At 43.6% G+C, this 16,346-nt stretch overlaps 1 protein-coding gene across 1 annotated transcript in view; it reads left to right on the top strand.

The window, feature by feature from the left end:
- aff2 (AF4/FMR2 family, member 2) overlaps positions 1–16,346 on the top strand; it is a 156,997-nt gene that overhangs the window by 53,525 nt on the left and 87,126 nt on the right. The window contains exon 3 of the mRNA XM_036547901.1: positions 1,500–2,381. Within this exon, the coding sequence (XP_036403794.1) occupies positions 1,500–2,381 (882 nt within the window). The remainder of the gene's footprint in view (positions 1–1,499; positions 2,382–16,346) is intronic.

Raw genomic sequence — 16,346 nt, 5'->3', positions numbered from 1 at the left:
CACTGACTCCAGCTCTCTCTCGGCAAACTCTAAGGATACCACCATCATGTTAAAGCACACTCAAACAAGGCATCCTCTCCTTACCACCAGTAATTATCTTTTCTATAATAGCTCATGTGAAATAAAGCAGGGCATTTGTGATGCTCAGAATGGCTTTCCATTAGGATGATTTTCATAGTAATAAATCTCTTAACAACAAACCGTAATGCCATTAAAGTTTTATGGTGCACATTCATTGGAGGTGCCTCGGGGTCCAGGGTGAGGGTTTGCAGAACATCCGTAGTTTTACGCCAAGTTGGCATCTCCTGTTGTTCCTGAGTTCAGTCATCAATTATCCTGTGGGTGATTCCAGCCTCGTTAAAACTGCCTTTTATGCCCTCTGTTCTGTGTAGCCCCTTTAATTGTGCCATGTGACTATTTGTGCAGTGGTTGCCTGATCACTTTCAATTTTGCATAGCGTGCAGTGTGGTTCTGCAATATTAAAACATACAACATTGTTTAGATTTATGTGCAGGTTAATTGACTGGGAAATGTTCCAGTTGTAATTCTGGCTCACGAAGAAAATGTTTGGCTAATGTCAGAAATATTTTGCCTATGTGCTACTTTAATTCAAAGACAGGTGAAGGTTCTTAAATAGGATATTAGTAATATGTTGCACACTGAACAATATATTGATAATTATGTAAATAAGCATTTGTCATGTCTTTATTGTAGGAGATGGTGTATAAGATATCAATATGATAGAAAACCTGATAGAAATTACATTACATACATTAAATGATTAAAACATGGTCTCCTCATAAGAGAAAATAGCAGAGGACAAAGAATCTAAACTATGAAGAAGAAGTTAAAATAAGAGAGTAATCTCATGCCAGAGTATTTCAGCTGAGCAGAGCCCAATATTTCTTCTGACTGAGTGTGGTGCAAATTATGTTTGCATCACATGGTATACTGTTCTCCCGGCATTGCTGGGTCATGAATGCCTTCTGTCTTCATACCGACAGACATATCAAGTCTGTCCATTTTTTTGCTAAATCACTTTTAATTTCATAAAAAAACAGTCTATAAAAAAAACAGCATCACCCCTCTTAAGAATGAATTAATTGCACATGCTGGTGGGTTTTTTTCCATTAATGATGAGTTTCTAATGTGACTTGGTTGGTGACTTTACGCCACCGTGGTACATCAGCAGCAGGCCAATTGTAACTCAGAGAGAGGGAGCCTTTTTCCATCACTGAATAATTGCACAACAAAAGTTGACAGTGCTTGATCCGCTGTTTTAATGGTCTTGCTCACCAAGGCATGCTTGCACCCTGGAGTACACACTCGACTGCCCAATCACTGCGCTGCTTCTTTGCTGACTGGAATTACAGACCCTCTGTTGGCAATACACTGTTCTCCTCTGTGATCGCAGTGGGGAAAAATGTCTGCTAGCGAGGATATAGAGAGGGAAGCAGTATTGTGTGAACATTTAACCCTTTCTTTCTCTTTCCTTGCAGACTAACAAAGGTGATGCCCTGGCTAACCGGGTCCAGAACACGTTAGGCAACTACGACGAGATGAAGGAGCTGCTGACCAACCACTCCAACCAGAGCCACCTGGTGGGCATCCCCAAGAACTCCGTCCCTCAGACACCTCTGGAAAAGTCAGACCAGCCTAACTTCTTCTCTGAAGGCCAGAGGGGCAGGATGCCCCCCTCCCAACAGAGTGCACCCCCCATGCCCCCTCCCCCGTCCACCTCCATATCCGGCGCCACCCTGATGCATGGCCACCAGGGGTCCAAGAAGTCCCGCTCTTCTGATTGGTCGAGGGCAGGGCATGGCTCTGCTGGGGGTCAGTCGAGCCAGGGGGGTGGCCCTGCATGCGGTAGGGGAAAGCACGGGGTGCCCACCCACGAGCCACCCCAGAGCAGACATGAGGACCTATTTGGCGGTCAGGGGGATGTCCACAAAGGGGAGTCCAGCCCTGCCAGTGCCGCATCATCTACCCACTCCAGGAGGCATGGGCAACCTGCCAAGGCCGCGGCCTCCTCCGAACACGCGTACAAGGAAAGCAAGTCCCCCATGGAGCAGGACCTGGGCGCTCACGTGACTGGCTCCCCGGTGGCCTCCACGTCACTGCTGCCCAGTGGGCTTTCTACACCCACCTTCCCCCAGGGCCTGCACTGCAAGCCCAGCGCCATCCAGCAGAAGCCCACGGCCTACGTCAGGCCCATGGACGGGCAGGACCAGGTCCCCAACGACTCACCAGAGCTCAAGCCCCCCGTGGAGATCGGGGATGGGTACAGCAACCCCGCTTTTGGGGGCCTGATAGACAGCAAGGCCAACGGCACCGCCACCAAGAGCAAGCTGCCGAAGCTGACCCTGCCGCAGTCTGGAGAGGTAGGCGCCCTTGTTCCAGTTCATTGCAATGAAGCTCGCTTGCACATGACCTAGGGAAGCGTTCATCGTTTGTCCTCTTTTTGAACCTCTGGCAGCGCGATGGAAAATAGGGGTGTCAGCCAGACTAAAATTGGCCTCATTGACTTTCCTCTGGCTTGGCTGGGTTTACATTGAGACCTGGCGGAGAGACAGGGTGACATAATGGAGCTTCTCATTAAAAGTCAGCCATATTCAACCCTCGGCTCTCATGCGAACCACACCAGTTGAGGACGGGCTGTTTCGTGTACTCTTGAATTTTTACAGCTTCCAAAAACGGCCTTAGCCTATCCTGTTTAAATTATTCATAAAGCTTGTTGTCTTGGCTTCCTGATAAATGATAATATCAGTTAGAATATTTTGTCTGTGTGCATCATATGCGCTGAATTTTGAAGTGTGATTTGTTTTCCACTCAAACAAAATTGATACAGTTTTTCCTGTGAAATGTGGTAATTGAGAATGAATAATGTTTTCAATTTCTAAACCTGAAAAGAATGCCATTTTTTCTGAGAACTAACATTTGTACTCAGAACCAGGTCATTTTAGATGCAGAGCTGTGTAAGTCCTATGTGTATGCCATTGGTTGATATATGGCAGGGGTGAAATTGATAGGATGTTATGTCTTGAACATTGCTCCTGAGCAGCTGATTGGTTAATTAATATTTGAAAAAAACATTTTTAGTCCATGGGTTTGACTGGTTCTTATGGAAAACTCCATTATAATTACGTTTGATGGCTACAATTGTGTGGAGCAAAATGCTTTTGTAGGGATTTTCTTCTGTTCTGTTTGAGCTTAGGTCTCTGTTGACAATTAACAAGTGTCTGCAGTTAAAACACACACACAATTATATACAGAGACACACACCCACACACATACACAGAGACACACACTCACACACATGTAACATTTATAGAAAAAAGCCCTGTATATTTTTCCTAGCCCTTACAGTTCACGGCCATTCAGCCACCCAAGACCTGTGTATTTTATTACCCATTGAGGACTTGTCAAAACATGCCATTTTTCCAACCACACAGAAAGGGTAAGTGTCTATTGTTGCGGCGCATTTTCAGATAGGAACAGATTAACTCTGTCTGTTTATCTTGTATGAATGTTTCGAGCGGAGAGAAGTTGGTTTTAATGCTCCGTTCAGTGAGAGTCTACAGCTCCGCTGCCCAGCGGCAGCAGAGAGAGCTCATCTGTGCCAGTGCAAGGCTGGGGGATATTTTTTCACGGTGCGAAATGGGATCGCTTTGAAATTCAGCTTTATACGTTTTTTTTTTTTTTTATACCACAGCTATTATTATTATTTTCTCTCACCCTGGGGTTACAGATGTGTTATTTCAAACTTCTTCACACCTGAGTGAGATTTTCTCAACGCTTAAGCCTGTTCTAACATAATTAGGTGCATATAGTGAGCGGCTCTCTCCCGATCTGCGGGGAGATGTTGGGGAGAAGGGGGCAGAATGTGGCCTGACCCTGGATATGTCCTCGTTGGACAGGGCCTTGATACGGTTACCGAGCACACTGAGAGGAGTTCACTGTACCTTACATCAACACAAGCTTGTATTGCTTAACCCTCTCACCCAGATAAGCCTTTCCCAGCATTTCAGTGAAAGACAGGGCTGTCATTGTTGTTACAAAGCGAGTTTTCCTTCCTGCCCAGCTGCAATGTACTTATTTTTGAAAGGTTTAAACCACCGCTGTTTTTTTTTTTTTTTTTCAAGAAAAGCTCCTCAGATCAGAAGGAGAGGAGGGGATATCCATGTTCATGATTTATGTGCATTAGGACACCTTCACATGTTATGGATTTACTTTCCTCCTGGGAAGATATTAGACACTGCGGCATGCTGAGTTTATCACCGGAGTCAGATCAGCACTGCTTCAGAGACAGGACAGAGGGAAGTGCTCTGCTGGCCTCATCTGAGACCCTGGTTGAGGGCGTGATCCATTATCTGCGCCGAGACTCTTTATGAGGCACTTTATGTAGGTCTCCTTCTGTGCCGTTGCCAACGGTCATATCACAGCCCGGGGTGTCCTGCTGTGAAATCTTAATCATTAAATGGCACAGAGAGGATGTTCTTTGGAAAAAAAACACCACCAAAAAAAAACAACACCTAGGGAAAATGTCTGATTGGACCTGCCAGGCATTTATGATGCCACCTTGTGAAAGGGTCATTGAATGGTGTGTGCCTGGCACATCCGACTAAACGGTCCTCCAGTGGGTCATGTTCAAATTCAAACACATAAGCACATGCACTTGCAAATGCACACGCACACACTTTTATATAACAAGAGAGACTGAGAAATGCTCCAGAAAGTCAGCAGGGACACGCATCTCTGCCAGGAGAGGCAATAAAAAGAGCGTGTGACATGCTGTGTGAGAGTGTGCCCTCCCTGTCTTGGTCAAGGTATTCTGTATGTACTTCTTTATGAGTGCAGCAGAAGCCAGTGGACTCATGGGATATAATGAACTGATCTGCTTCGGATAGATCAATCAGAGGAAGCAGCCAGAGGTTTTTTTTTTCTTTTTAAGATTCCATGCCTTTAGATGTAGTACGGCACATTGAGGTTTCGGCTGCTGTAATTGCCCTCATGATATGCTGGGATAAAGAGCAGCTTCAAGTGTTTATTCTTCTTTACGAAATGTGACGTGCTTTTGAATAAACCATCGCACTGGTGGTGTACTCACATTACATCGGGAAATACAGCGTATACAAATGGCAGATAAATGCCGAATGTCATTGGCATAGCACGGGGTAAAGTGCAGCCAAAGGGGAAGGCTCTGTCTGCTGCCGCACCACCTCTGAATCAGACAATCTGCCAGGCCCTGGTGACGTGACAGGTGATCCCAGCAGAATTCGCCTGCGAAGACTCGCCGATCTGCTCCCCCGCTACAGCAGCAAAGAGAAAAGCTCCCAGGGCGTTTGTCGAGAAATCCCGTTTGCACATCAGACCAGCAAAGTGCACCTAGAGAATCCCTCGCTGTGGGGAAAACAAACCCGGAGATGCTGCTTTTGCCGAGAGTGACTTAGCCGTTGTCTGTATCCATCACAGAAAACGGATAGATAAAAATGTGGACATAAATAAGGACCACACATGCCAGAACAATTCTGCCCGACCATGGCGAGCAAGCCAGCTGTTCCGCTGCTTTGTTTAATAGTGAAGCAAAAGGCAGTTCGGCTCTAAATTGTGGGATCCAGCATTCAGAAACATATGGCAGAGTTGCACCATACAGTTAAGCATGTGGCAGGAATAAAAACCTGGGGAATTTTAATTGCGCCGAGAGCTCCTTTCGGAACGGCCAGCTCAGAGGAAAATGGAGATGGATGTTGTTGTTGGAACGAGGAGCGGGCGGGGAGGGGGGACCCCCTGCAGTGTCAGCTCCAGCTGGCCCCCCACCCCTGCGATGGTGGAGAGGGGGTGGAGGGGAGGGGGGGGGGGGTGGAGGGTTGGGGCACCTACTCCCTACTCGTCTTGCTGACGGATGACTCACTGCGACCCTGACATGACTCTGAGAAAATCTGAAAGAGACAGAGAGGTACACTGACAGACACATAAGTGGAGAGAACAAGAGAGACAGAGAAGCAGACAATGAGAAAGAGAGCAAGAGAGAAAGAGAGAGAGAGACAAAGAGTGGGGAAGACCAAAAGAGACATAGAGTGAGAAGCTTTCATTTACGGAAGGCTCATTGATTTGAATTTATTCTTATTTTGTTTGAATGTAAGGAGAGGTCGAAATCTATTGAGAGAACTGGGAGGTTGTTGTTAGTGCATTTTGCTATTCTGGGATGAGCACTCATGTTTATTTTGGTTTTGTGTGAACCTATGTTAATTTAACATGCTTATCAACAGCGTAGTTCTTGGTTTGACCATGCCACCTGGATATGGATGGATTGTGTGCAGAAACATTGTGTGAAACACCTCTGACATATGTCAGAGTTTGACCTTTGACCTGATTGTATTGTCTTTTTTTTCAGAATTAAAGCCCCATCAAACATCAGTGTCAAATAAAACCTCCTAAATTAAAATGAACATCTTTGGCTCAAATCTGCTCCCCTTGCCAAGAGTGAAACGCGAGAGACTCTCACTCCTGCTGTTGGCTCTTAGAAAATATTTTGACAGGTTCAGTGTATGCTGCAGTGAGGGTTTGTTAAATGGGTTTTGAATCATCCTGTTATCACCGGACATATTGATTAGCACGCCGTGTTCAGCACTCACTCAGAGCGGCTGCCCGGGATGTGTGTCCAGAGGTGTAAAGCATTGACAGCTAGATAACCACTTTGATCCCTCCAAAAGCAGTCATTGCACATGGCTTCATGTAGGCTTTATACAACTAATAGACTTGTCGCTAACTGTTGCAGCAGAGCCTTGATGTGACAGCGGGGGGAAATGGCCATTCATTCCAGTCGGTATGAATGGGCCATGTATGTCTTGTGCTGAAGATTCTTCTGAGTGCTCTTTTTCAATGCTCTTGTCTTGTTTTTTTTTGATGGATGAGAAATGTAGACCTGTTTTCTTTCACTTACTGATCTCATGCACGAAGTATTAATTTTATAATGAAATTCCATGAACACCCCCCCCCCCCCCCACCCCAAAAACAAAAAAGAAGGGTTTTCACATTCACCACCAAATAAGAGGTGGGATGGGCCTCGGCTGATTCTGGAATGGGGGTGCCGTTTTCCCAGATGTAAAGTGTCCCGCTAAATTGCATTATCTATTTACGTAATCCTGTTGTTTGTGTGAAGGAGTTCCTGTCTGTCACGGCTTCTGGCTGGCATTCCGGCAGGACCACGTGGTGAGGCGTATGATGCGACCCTCCCAGCTCACACCCGATGAAGGGAGAGGGCAGAATCCCCAGCGACTGTGCGGCCGTTGCATCCACACCCCCGTCTGATCGCTCTTTTTTATCAGAGATAATAGAGAGAAGTCCTTGGCTCCGTCTGAATGTCCTCTCGTTTGTCCCATTCTGAACAGTGGGTGGGAGGTGGGGAGCTGAGATTAAAAGGATGATGTGGGAATAAATCACACGGATGGGAAATCTCAGCCCTTTACAGACTTTCCCCGGGTTTATGCCAGTTTCCTGCAAAGTCTCAGTAGGTCCTGCCACTAAGTCACTCAGTGAGCTCTCAGCAGCAGCTCAGGAATAAAACATGAATGGCCCAGCATCTCATGTATGTTCATTTCACAATGATATGAACGTTGAAGAGCGATGAAGAGCGGGGTGGTTATTTTCATTTCCATTGTGGTGGATTGCTTTTTTTATTATCATAACGTGTTTGGCCATCCAAAGAAAATAAAAAGTCCTCAGATTCAGTAGAATCCAGCCAGTCACTTAGCAGCCAAAGACGATGCCAAACAGTGGAAGCTAAATCTTCAAGGCACACAATGCCAGTTTAAGCTCTTACCATCCTGCATAATCTAGAATTTAAATAAAATCTTGTGCTGTGGCTGCTTATTTTGATGGTTAGACAAAAATGAATTTGTGCATATTTTGCTGCAATCAAGAAATCTTATGTTCCACTTGGTGAGACTTAGAATACCAGTGACTGACCCATCTGCTTTCATTAATTTGAAATATGGTTCATTTGGTAGCATTCTAGCTAAAGATTTGGGTTGTGTCAGGTCACATAGTATCATTTTTGGACTTTTTGTATTGTTCGTCTAGAACTAGATTTAATACCAAACATACCTAAAACCAAAGGTACTACTCTGATTTTATTCAGTGATTTCACTCAATGATTTCAAGTATTTTGTTACTAAATTCCCTGAGAATTTCAGTTTGAAATAAAATACTACAGAAAGAAACAAAGGTGAATGTGAAGGAGAATGTGCCAAGAATATATGAGTAAATGCACCTTTAAAGTCAGATTTGCAAATGCTTAATATGTGTCATGATAGCTTTTCCCTTCCCTGATTTTTCAGAAAGGAGCCCAGGTGACCTTTAGGGTAAGGACTAAGCACCACTGCTGACTAAGAATGTGGCCTCATGTCTGTCCAACAGCTGAGGTTGCACTTGTTCCTACAGGACTGCTACACTTCTTGTGAAATATATGGTCTGCTAAGATGGGGGAAATCACACAAACCATAGGAAGATATAATCATAATTTAAGAAGCAGCCTTTGTGATTGACAGGTGACCAGAAGGTTTTGGAATCAAGTCTCAGGGAGAGGGGTGCTGCTGTTGAACAATTCAGCAGGGGACAGAATCAGAACAGCTTCAGTACATGTCCAGCTGTTACGTTAATATGTAAAAATGAAAATTAAAAATATTGTGTTTGCTGATATATTATATGCAGTGGAACTGGAGTTACACACAAATACAGCCAAACACAACAATAGCATTTCTTCTCTGCTGGTCTTTAATAAATGACTGCAATGGCACACATCAACAGGTCATGCCGAAAACTCACAGTGCCAACTACTATTTGCTAATAGTAACGACAACTGTCATTACTCACTGAGTACATAACAAAAAAATCAATAATTTTCATTGCCCATACACGTATTTAGAGAACATTAACAGAGTGAGTTTTCAAAAGACAGATACATGGCATGAAAATGAAACCCTATTTGAAGCCTCCTCAGACAGAAAGACAGGCATTTCCAGTGAACTGCAGGTTGGGTTATTAAACAGCTCTTGACATCACGAGGAGAGAACTTGTTATCTTTCATGGAAGGCGGTTCCCATGTCAGAGTAGGAAAACATTTCCTGGAAGGGTTGATTATGCTATGCTGTGGAGGCCAGCATACTGTAGCAGGGCCTCAGTATTCCCTGAACACCTACCCTTCCCCTGCACAAGTCAAACACTTCTGTGACATCATCACTGCTATGCTCAGAATGCCATCTTTTCAGGCAGTGATCACTTTAGGTTACCGTAATCGCACAGTATTTCTTTATATTGACTGGATCTTGCCAGGGCTGTGTCTGTCACTGTGCCAAGGCACTTTCTCTGTATCCTAAATGCTGTGTTTAGCTGTATCTTTATCCCCTGTCTGGGGCACAGGGGAAAGGGCATCGTCTCATTACAGCTACACCAGATAACTTTCAGGAGACCTTTGTTGCCTTTAATGTTGGAGCCTGTTAACATGTTGAAATAATGATGGATCAAGTGCAGGGTTTAGTTGTATTGTACTGGCCAAAGCCCTTTTCTGGTTCCTATTCTTGTTTGATATTTTACTGTCCTGAGAATTGGATTGGATTTGACATTATAACCAAAAACTGGAAAAAATAATGCAGTGTGTGTTTGTGCATGTGCATGTTCACACACACGTGTATGTGTGTCGTGTGTGTGTTAATTTGTTTAGATTTTTTTTTTTTGTGAATTGAATTAAGTATGCTTACTGCAGAACTCAAATCAGGGTGTCATGATTAAAGGTAGACATAAAATGAATGTTATGAAAGGAATGTTAAGAGCACCAATTCCACTCAAATATGCATATTGCATACATGTATTTGACGAGCATTATATATGTATACATATATATGTATAGAGAAAATGGTGATAAGAAGTGACCACATTGATCCAGACTGAAATCTGTAGCTTTATTCATGGTGTTTGTTGCTTTGTCTGTGGCATAATAACCCCCTGAAAAGCTGTGCAGTGCAGTGTGCAGACCAAGCACCAGCATCGATGTATAGAGAAAATGGTGATAAGAAGTGACCACATTGATCCAGACTGAAATCTGTAGCTGTATTCATGGTGTTTGTTGCTTTGTCTGTGGCATAATAACCCCCTGAAAGCTGTGCAGTGCAGTGTGCAGACCAAGCACCAGCATCGATTCTTCTGCCGTGGTGTTCAGTGAGGTCACCTGAGTACACCAGGCTTGGTGGTCCAATGCCCGATGTGACGTCACTCAGACATGCGGCACTGATCCGGGTAGCTGAGCTGTCCCTTCACTGCGACGTCATTCAGCGAAGCCCCGCATGTGCTCTGAAGGGTTTATTCACCATAAACACTCGATCTGAAATACCAAGCAGGAACGGCTTTGTGTTATGACAATCTCTTGTCTTTGGTTGGTAGGAAAATCTTGTTTTTTTGAAGTCTTGTTGCGCGCGAGTGTCTGTGCGGTTTATTGTTAAAGTCAAGCTTGATATGTTTACTCTCTGAGCTCAGGCTCGCTTTGGTGGGGGATTGCACCAAGAAATAAACTTGAGCCATGTAAAAAAATATTAGATGTATAACAGGAGTTGGCAGAGGGGTATTAGAAGATACACACAGACTCCATCGCAGGGTACACCCTGCGTGTGTATCCATTCTAAGGGAAGACCTTGAGTTATGGAGGTTAAGGAAGGCTTTAGTGAGTGAGGAGCAGGGTTGCAGTTTTGTCCTCTGTTGTAGGGACTCCAGCTCTTGCATTGTTTACGTTGCCTCCTGACTGTTTTGTACGAGGAAATGGGCCTTGCTGTGGCACTTGTGAAAAACTAGCCCCATTTAGGACTGACTGGAAAACAGGCCATTAAAATTCCCCCTCCCCTGTCCCCCTAAATGAGGCTACCGCCTACCCTTATCCTAAGATGACCAGACCTCACATCTAGCAAGCATCACAGATCACAATACAATGCAGTATTGCCCATAGGCCTCCTACTAATGACTCCTAATATGACACAAATGAAAACAGAAAGGCACTTAGATCAGAAGGAATGTTAAAAAGCATATTTACATATAATGGTTTATATAATTTAGGAGAACCAGAGCGGATCTGTAGGTGGGCCTGCCGGGGAGCAATGCAAACTGACAGCGCCGAGTCGTCGCTCGGAATTAGGTCACCGCGGCATGCGCCGATTTTTCACCCAGTCATGCTTGATGAGTTCTCCTCATCAAGCCTTTGTTTAAAATCGCTTCGGAATTAATTGGAGTTCATTAATACGAGTCTTTGTAGCAAACATACTGATATAGTCAGTAATGTGGCTAATAAAGATGAAAGGAGTCTGCCAATGCTCAGACTCCAGCGGATGCCCCAGCAAATGCGGAGCAGAAAGAAAATGAAATTGAAAAATTGTTACTCTTGTTGGTTTAGAAGAACTACAGTAAAAGGAACCAGAGGGGTAATGACTTCTGTTCAATCAAATTGCAATGCACTTAGTCCCTTACTGTGATCAAGGGTGAATCGTTGTATCTTATCAGTTTATATATTTTTTTACTTATTTCAGTGACTGCTGAACTCATTAAACAAATTTTATAAATATTTTGAAGCAAGGGGAAATTATATAATTAATTCATTAATTTTTTCCAAATAATTAAAAAAATAGTGATGGTAAATTATTTTAGTGACTGTATTATTTATATTTATGCATACACACCTCACCAAAAATACTCATACACATACACTATTTTTAACAGGTGTCTCTCATCACCTGCCTTTCATTAACAGGTTCATGCATTGTGGTCACTAACTTCACAGTGTAAAAATAGTAATCATAGCACCACCCTAGATCCCGGCGGACCACAAGTGGCCTTTTAAATGAAGGGGCAATAATTATGATTCCATTACAAGTGATAGCTGACTCTGTTCTCTGTGCAGGGGGGTGATTTGACCTTGAGGAACCCGTTCATGGCGCATTCTGTCTGCATAAAGACCGCATGGCCCCTTCTGCAGCTACGCAGTCAGAACACAGGAGATAATGAGCTTCGTTCACAGCCCAAGAGCCCTGGGCGCAGCATTCTGCCTTCCGGAGGGGGGGGGGCGGGGGTGGTGCTCAAAATGGCTGCTCCTGCTTGGAAGAGTTAATCAGAGTGTACCGGGGGGCTTTTTGCAGCCGTGTCGGGCCACGAGCCCACCTGGATTAACAGGCAGATGAATGAACACTTCCTCTTTCTGCAAAAAAAAAAAAAAAGAAAGAAAGAAATATTAGGACGCTTCCCCATTAGAAGTAACAGCTGGTGTCATTTGCATAATATCCATCAAAAGCCACTTTCCTATGCAGCTTGTCAACCCATGATAAAAAAAAGAATATTACATAGCCCACAATGCATTATAGCTGCCAAGGCAGAGACTACACGCATACCACAACAATTAAAAGTGATTTTTCTGGTTAATGTCGCATTGCAGCTTGGATGTAATGCTGCTTCAAAATTGAGTTTTTCTCTGCGCCCTCCTTCCCCTTAACATTTATTTACTTTATTAAGACAGAGTGTGGTATGGAAAAGCTGAGAATATTGTAAACAAAGCTGCTTCTCAAACATGCACAGAGCATGATATATGCATCATATATTGAGTCATTTTTTGCTAGCTGGTTAATGCTTATTATTTTGGGCTAACTGTATAAACAGCTTGGGTTTGAACATTTTTATGGTTTTGGTGTTGCTAAATGAAAGATTTAAAAACCATAATAGTGCTTGTTCAAATTCCAGCTGCATTTAAGGGTAGCATTTCAATATGCTGGAAAATCTGTTTTATTGTTACCTTCAAAATAGCAGGGTGTCAAAATATTTTTTCTGCAAGTGAAAAATAAACTTCTGAATACAACTGTACTGTGCAACTCTTATACTCCTCTACACTGCTAAATTACTTTCCCTTGCTTCCCTAAGTTAACCGTCTATTTCATCTTAATTCTCATTAAAAAGTTCATAGGACAAGACAGCTAGTGCTACAAGTACTATTTACAAAATATCCACAAATTTATAAGATGCCACAGTGTTTGAGTATAGCCAGGCACTCTTGGAAAATTAACGAGAAATCTTGAAATCACACACTGTCACTCGATACCACAGTAGTTGCTCTGGCCACCTACCCAATTTCTGCTCTCTTTGATAGATTGCAAACGGACCTCAGAACAGTATTTAAAGTATGAAGGGGTGAAAATGAGCTGGACATTCTGAACGGTTGAAACTGTGAGCTCACAATAATGTCCAGCACAATAATGTCCAGCAGGCCCACTGCCTCACTCTGTCTTTCGTTCACCTCGTCCTGCAGGGCTGCTTATATATGGGAGTGATTATAACGTTGCCGTAATCGCTGTTAGCTGTTGTGACAGCGAGTCTCCCATATTCACACGGCGATTGAGGCGGAGAGAACATTGTGCCCCGTTGGATGCGTGATACACGCATGCTTGTCAGTCTAACCCAAGAGGATTTGGTTTCGGGTTGCAGATCTCAGCTGTGGGAGGGGAGTGTGTCAGCACATGGTGTTTTCAGATGGCAGAGTCAGGTGAGGAGAGAAAAACGCTGCAACGTGACATAACAAAGGAGTCCCCTGCAAGTTGTCAAGTATTCAGAGACATAATGCGACAATTTTTTGGCCACAAGCCATAGGAATGACATGGATATTTTCAGCCAGAACAATTCATTGTAAGTTTTGCCTAGTAGTAATTGGCTGTATTTCTGCATTGCTGTAATGTGAAGCATTGTGGGTGGGCAATGTGATGTGGTGTTTAAGCACTGTGGCTTGAATTCAGAAGGTTGCAGGTTTGAATCCACTACTGTGCCCTTGAGCATGGCTCTTGACCTCAAATCTAACATTTCTTTCATAATTACTTGGCTATATAAATGGATGATATTTATAAATAAATGTAAATATCCCTTGATGATTAATGATATGTGTTTTAAGGAGACATCATCCCATTTCCAGTTTCTTGTTTTTATAATATTAGAGGTCACGTTGTAGATCACGCACAAACTCTTCAGCTATGAGCTGCATATTCCTGTTAATAAGAGAACAGCTCTGTGGAAACAGTGCACTTGTAGACAGACATATGATTTTTATTTGACTCTTAATTTTTGGCGGGTGGGAGGGTAAAGGCAACATTACCCCATTTGGTTTCTATTTGCCCTGGGCAGTTTGTGGTTATCTATTACGGAAGGCACCCTGTGATACACGACCCCAGTCTCTCCATGCGCGTCTGAAGATTTGATTAATAAATTAGAGAATTTCTGCTTGACTTCTCCGCGGCTCAGAGGCAGCGGCATTTTCTGAAGTGCGCACGCACGCACGATGATCTCAGTCATCATTGAATCTGTCTCCCATTCTGTGCCACATGCATTTTCCTCTGCAGCCGCTATAAATAAGGCCCGAGGGCCACGCAGCACAATTAGACTATAGATTTACTGCCCTGTAATTGCAGCGGAGCAGAATGATAAACACAGACGACACCCCAGTCCATGAGACCACTGGTGCATTGTCTCACTTGCATCTGCCTTCATCCATGAGGGCCCGGGCCAGAGAAGCCACCACTGTGGGAAGCCCTCGTTGGTGTCCTCGTCCCCATAATTGTACATGTGTTTCTCTCAATACATCTCTCAATGTCTGATTAGAAATATGTTTAATTAAATCATCATTTTTGCAACACTAAATGGTTGTAAATTTGTACATTTCTATAGAATTTTATCCGTTTTTATTTACACCATTCTTTAAATAAATGCATGACCACAAATTTCTCTATCTTACCTGATGTTATATTGCATCACTCTACCTCTGGACTTTTTCTGGCTTTTAAAATGCAATGTAACGCCACAACAACATACACCCCCCCCCCCCCCAAAGCTAATTTCTGTTGCCTGGAAAGTGCTTCATAGCTCAGGGCTTTGCAAAACAATACATAATGTGGCTTTCTCTGCCTTAGCTGAATATCTGTGGTGGGTTGTAAAAAAAAATACAAAACAAAACAAAAAAACAGCCGTCGTGCAATCTTCAGTGTGTCAGGTGGAGCATGACTAGATATGCAAATTCAACACCGAAGTGCCAAAGTGGAATTTTGAGTATTTCACATCTGGAGGGTCGTTAAAGGTAGTTTAGAAAAGGATGAATATATAATACGAAGGTGGAAAGAGTGGATATAAAGCCCTAATTGTCAGCTGTGGGGAAAAAAAAAAACGGCTCTTTCTTTTTGAAGACGCGGAGCGTGTGGAGCTGAGAGAAGTTTGCTACAGTGCAGCACCATGGGGAGTGCCAGTGGGTTGATGTTCAAGGACCTTTTAACTGGCAGGGCATGCTGTCCATTTTTACTGGTGGCATGTGTAGGTGCAGTCATGTGACGTGTGGAGCGCGTACCCATCAGGGCGCAGAAACGGGGTCAGATCTGTTTCATCACCTCTGAAGCGTCTTACGACAGCCAGGAGAGCATCCGAACAGTTTCATTCAGTGAGTTTCATTAAGCTCTTTATTTCCCGCACTCTCAGAGGTTTATGATGATGCATAATGGCTACGTCACTTTGTTTGCATAGAATGATTTGCATTATTAGATAAATACAAATCCCTCTAAGCTATATTAATTTTATTTGACATATTATGATGGTATGACTGATTATGCCTTGTAAATTTCTGAATAGAATGCTGAGTACGGTTTGTGTTCAGTAATACTGGTGGCTCTGCATTGGTGATACCTGCTTAAACAGAGAAGGGATTGTGTTTGTCAGTGTGGGGGTGGGGGGGGTGGGGGGGGGGATTTTAGTTTTCAGTAGCAAATGGGTGAAAGTGCTGCCTCGTGACTGAGAGCTGGGAGAAGGGAGGGAAAGAAATCTGTGTGGTCTGAGGCTGTGTGGAAGTGATGACTGTCCAGAGGTCAGTAGCTGATGGCTTCATGGCCCGGGTTTGACAGTAATGTCTGTAGAGGGGATTCCCCTGCAAATCTACTCTATCTCTCCAGAGCTCTCAGGCTCATTGGGTGAATAGGATTTTGGAGAGGCACTGCTGGAGAAGTGTTGTGTGTGTAAGAGAAGGTAAAATACATTTGTATGTATGTGTATGTATCATGGAGAGTAGTATGTCTGCCTCTGTGAGTGTGTGAGATAGAGTGGTTTTGTGTGTGTGTGTGTGTGTGTGTGTGTGTGTGTGTTTGTATGTGTGAATAGGATTATTCCCTGATTTCTGATGTTGCTGGAACCCTGAGTTCTGTAGGAGGATTATCTAAAGTGTTGTTGACTCAGGTATGCTGTTATGTTTTTGGAGAGTGGTTCCACACACACTGAACAAAACCTAAAACATGATGGATGAT

Source organism: Megalops cyprinoides, chromosome 16, assembly GCF_013368585.1.
Source record: "Megalops cyprinoides isolate fMegCyp1 chromosome 16, fMegCyp1.pri, whole genome shotgun sequence".
NCBI classification, from domain to species: Eukaryota; Metazoa; Chordata; class Actinopteri; order Elopiformes; family Megalopidae; genus Megalops; species Megalops cyprinoides.
This window is presented reverse-complemented; position numbering and strand designations above follow the sequence as displayed.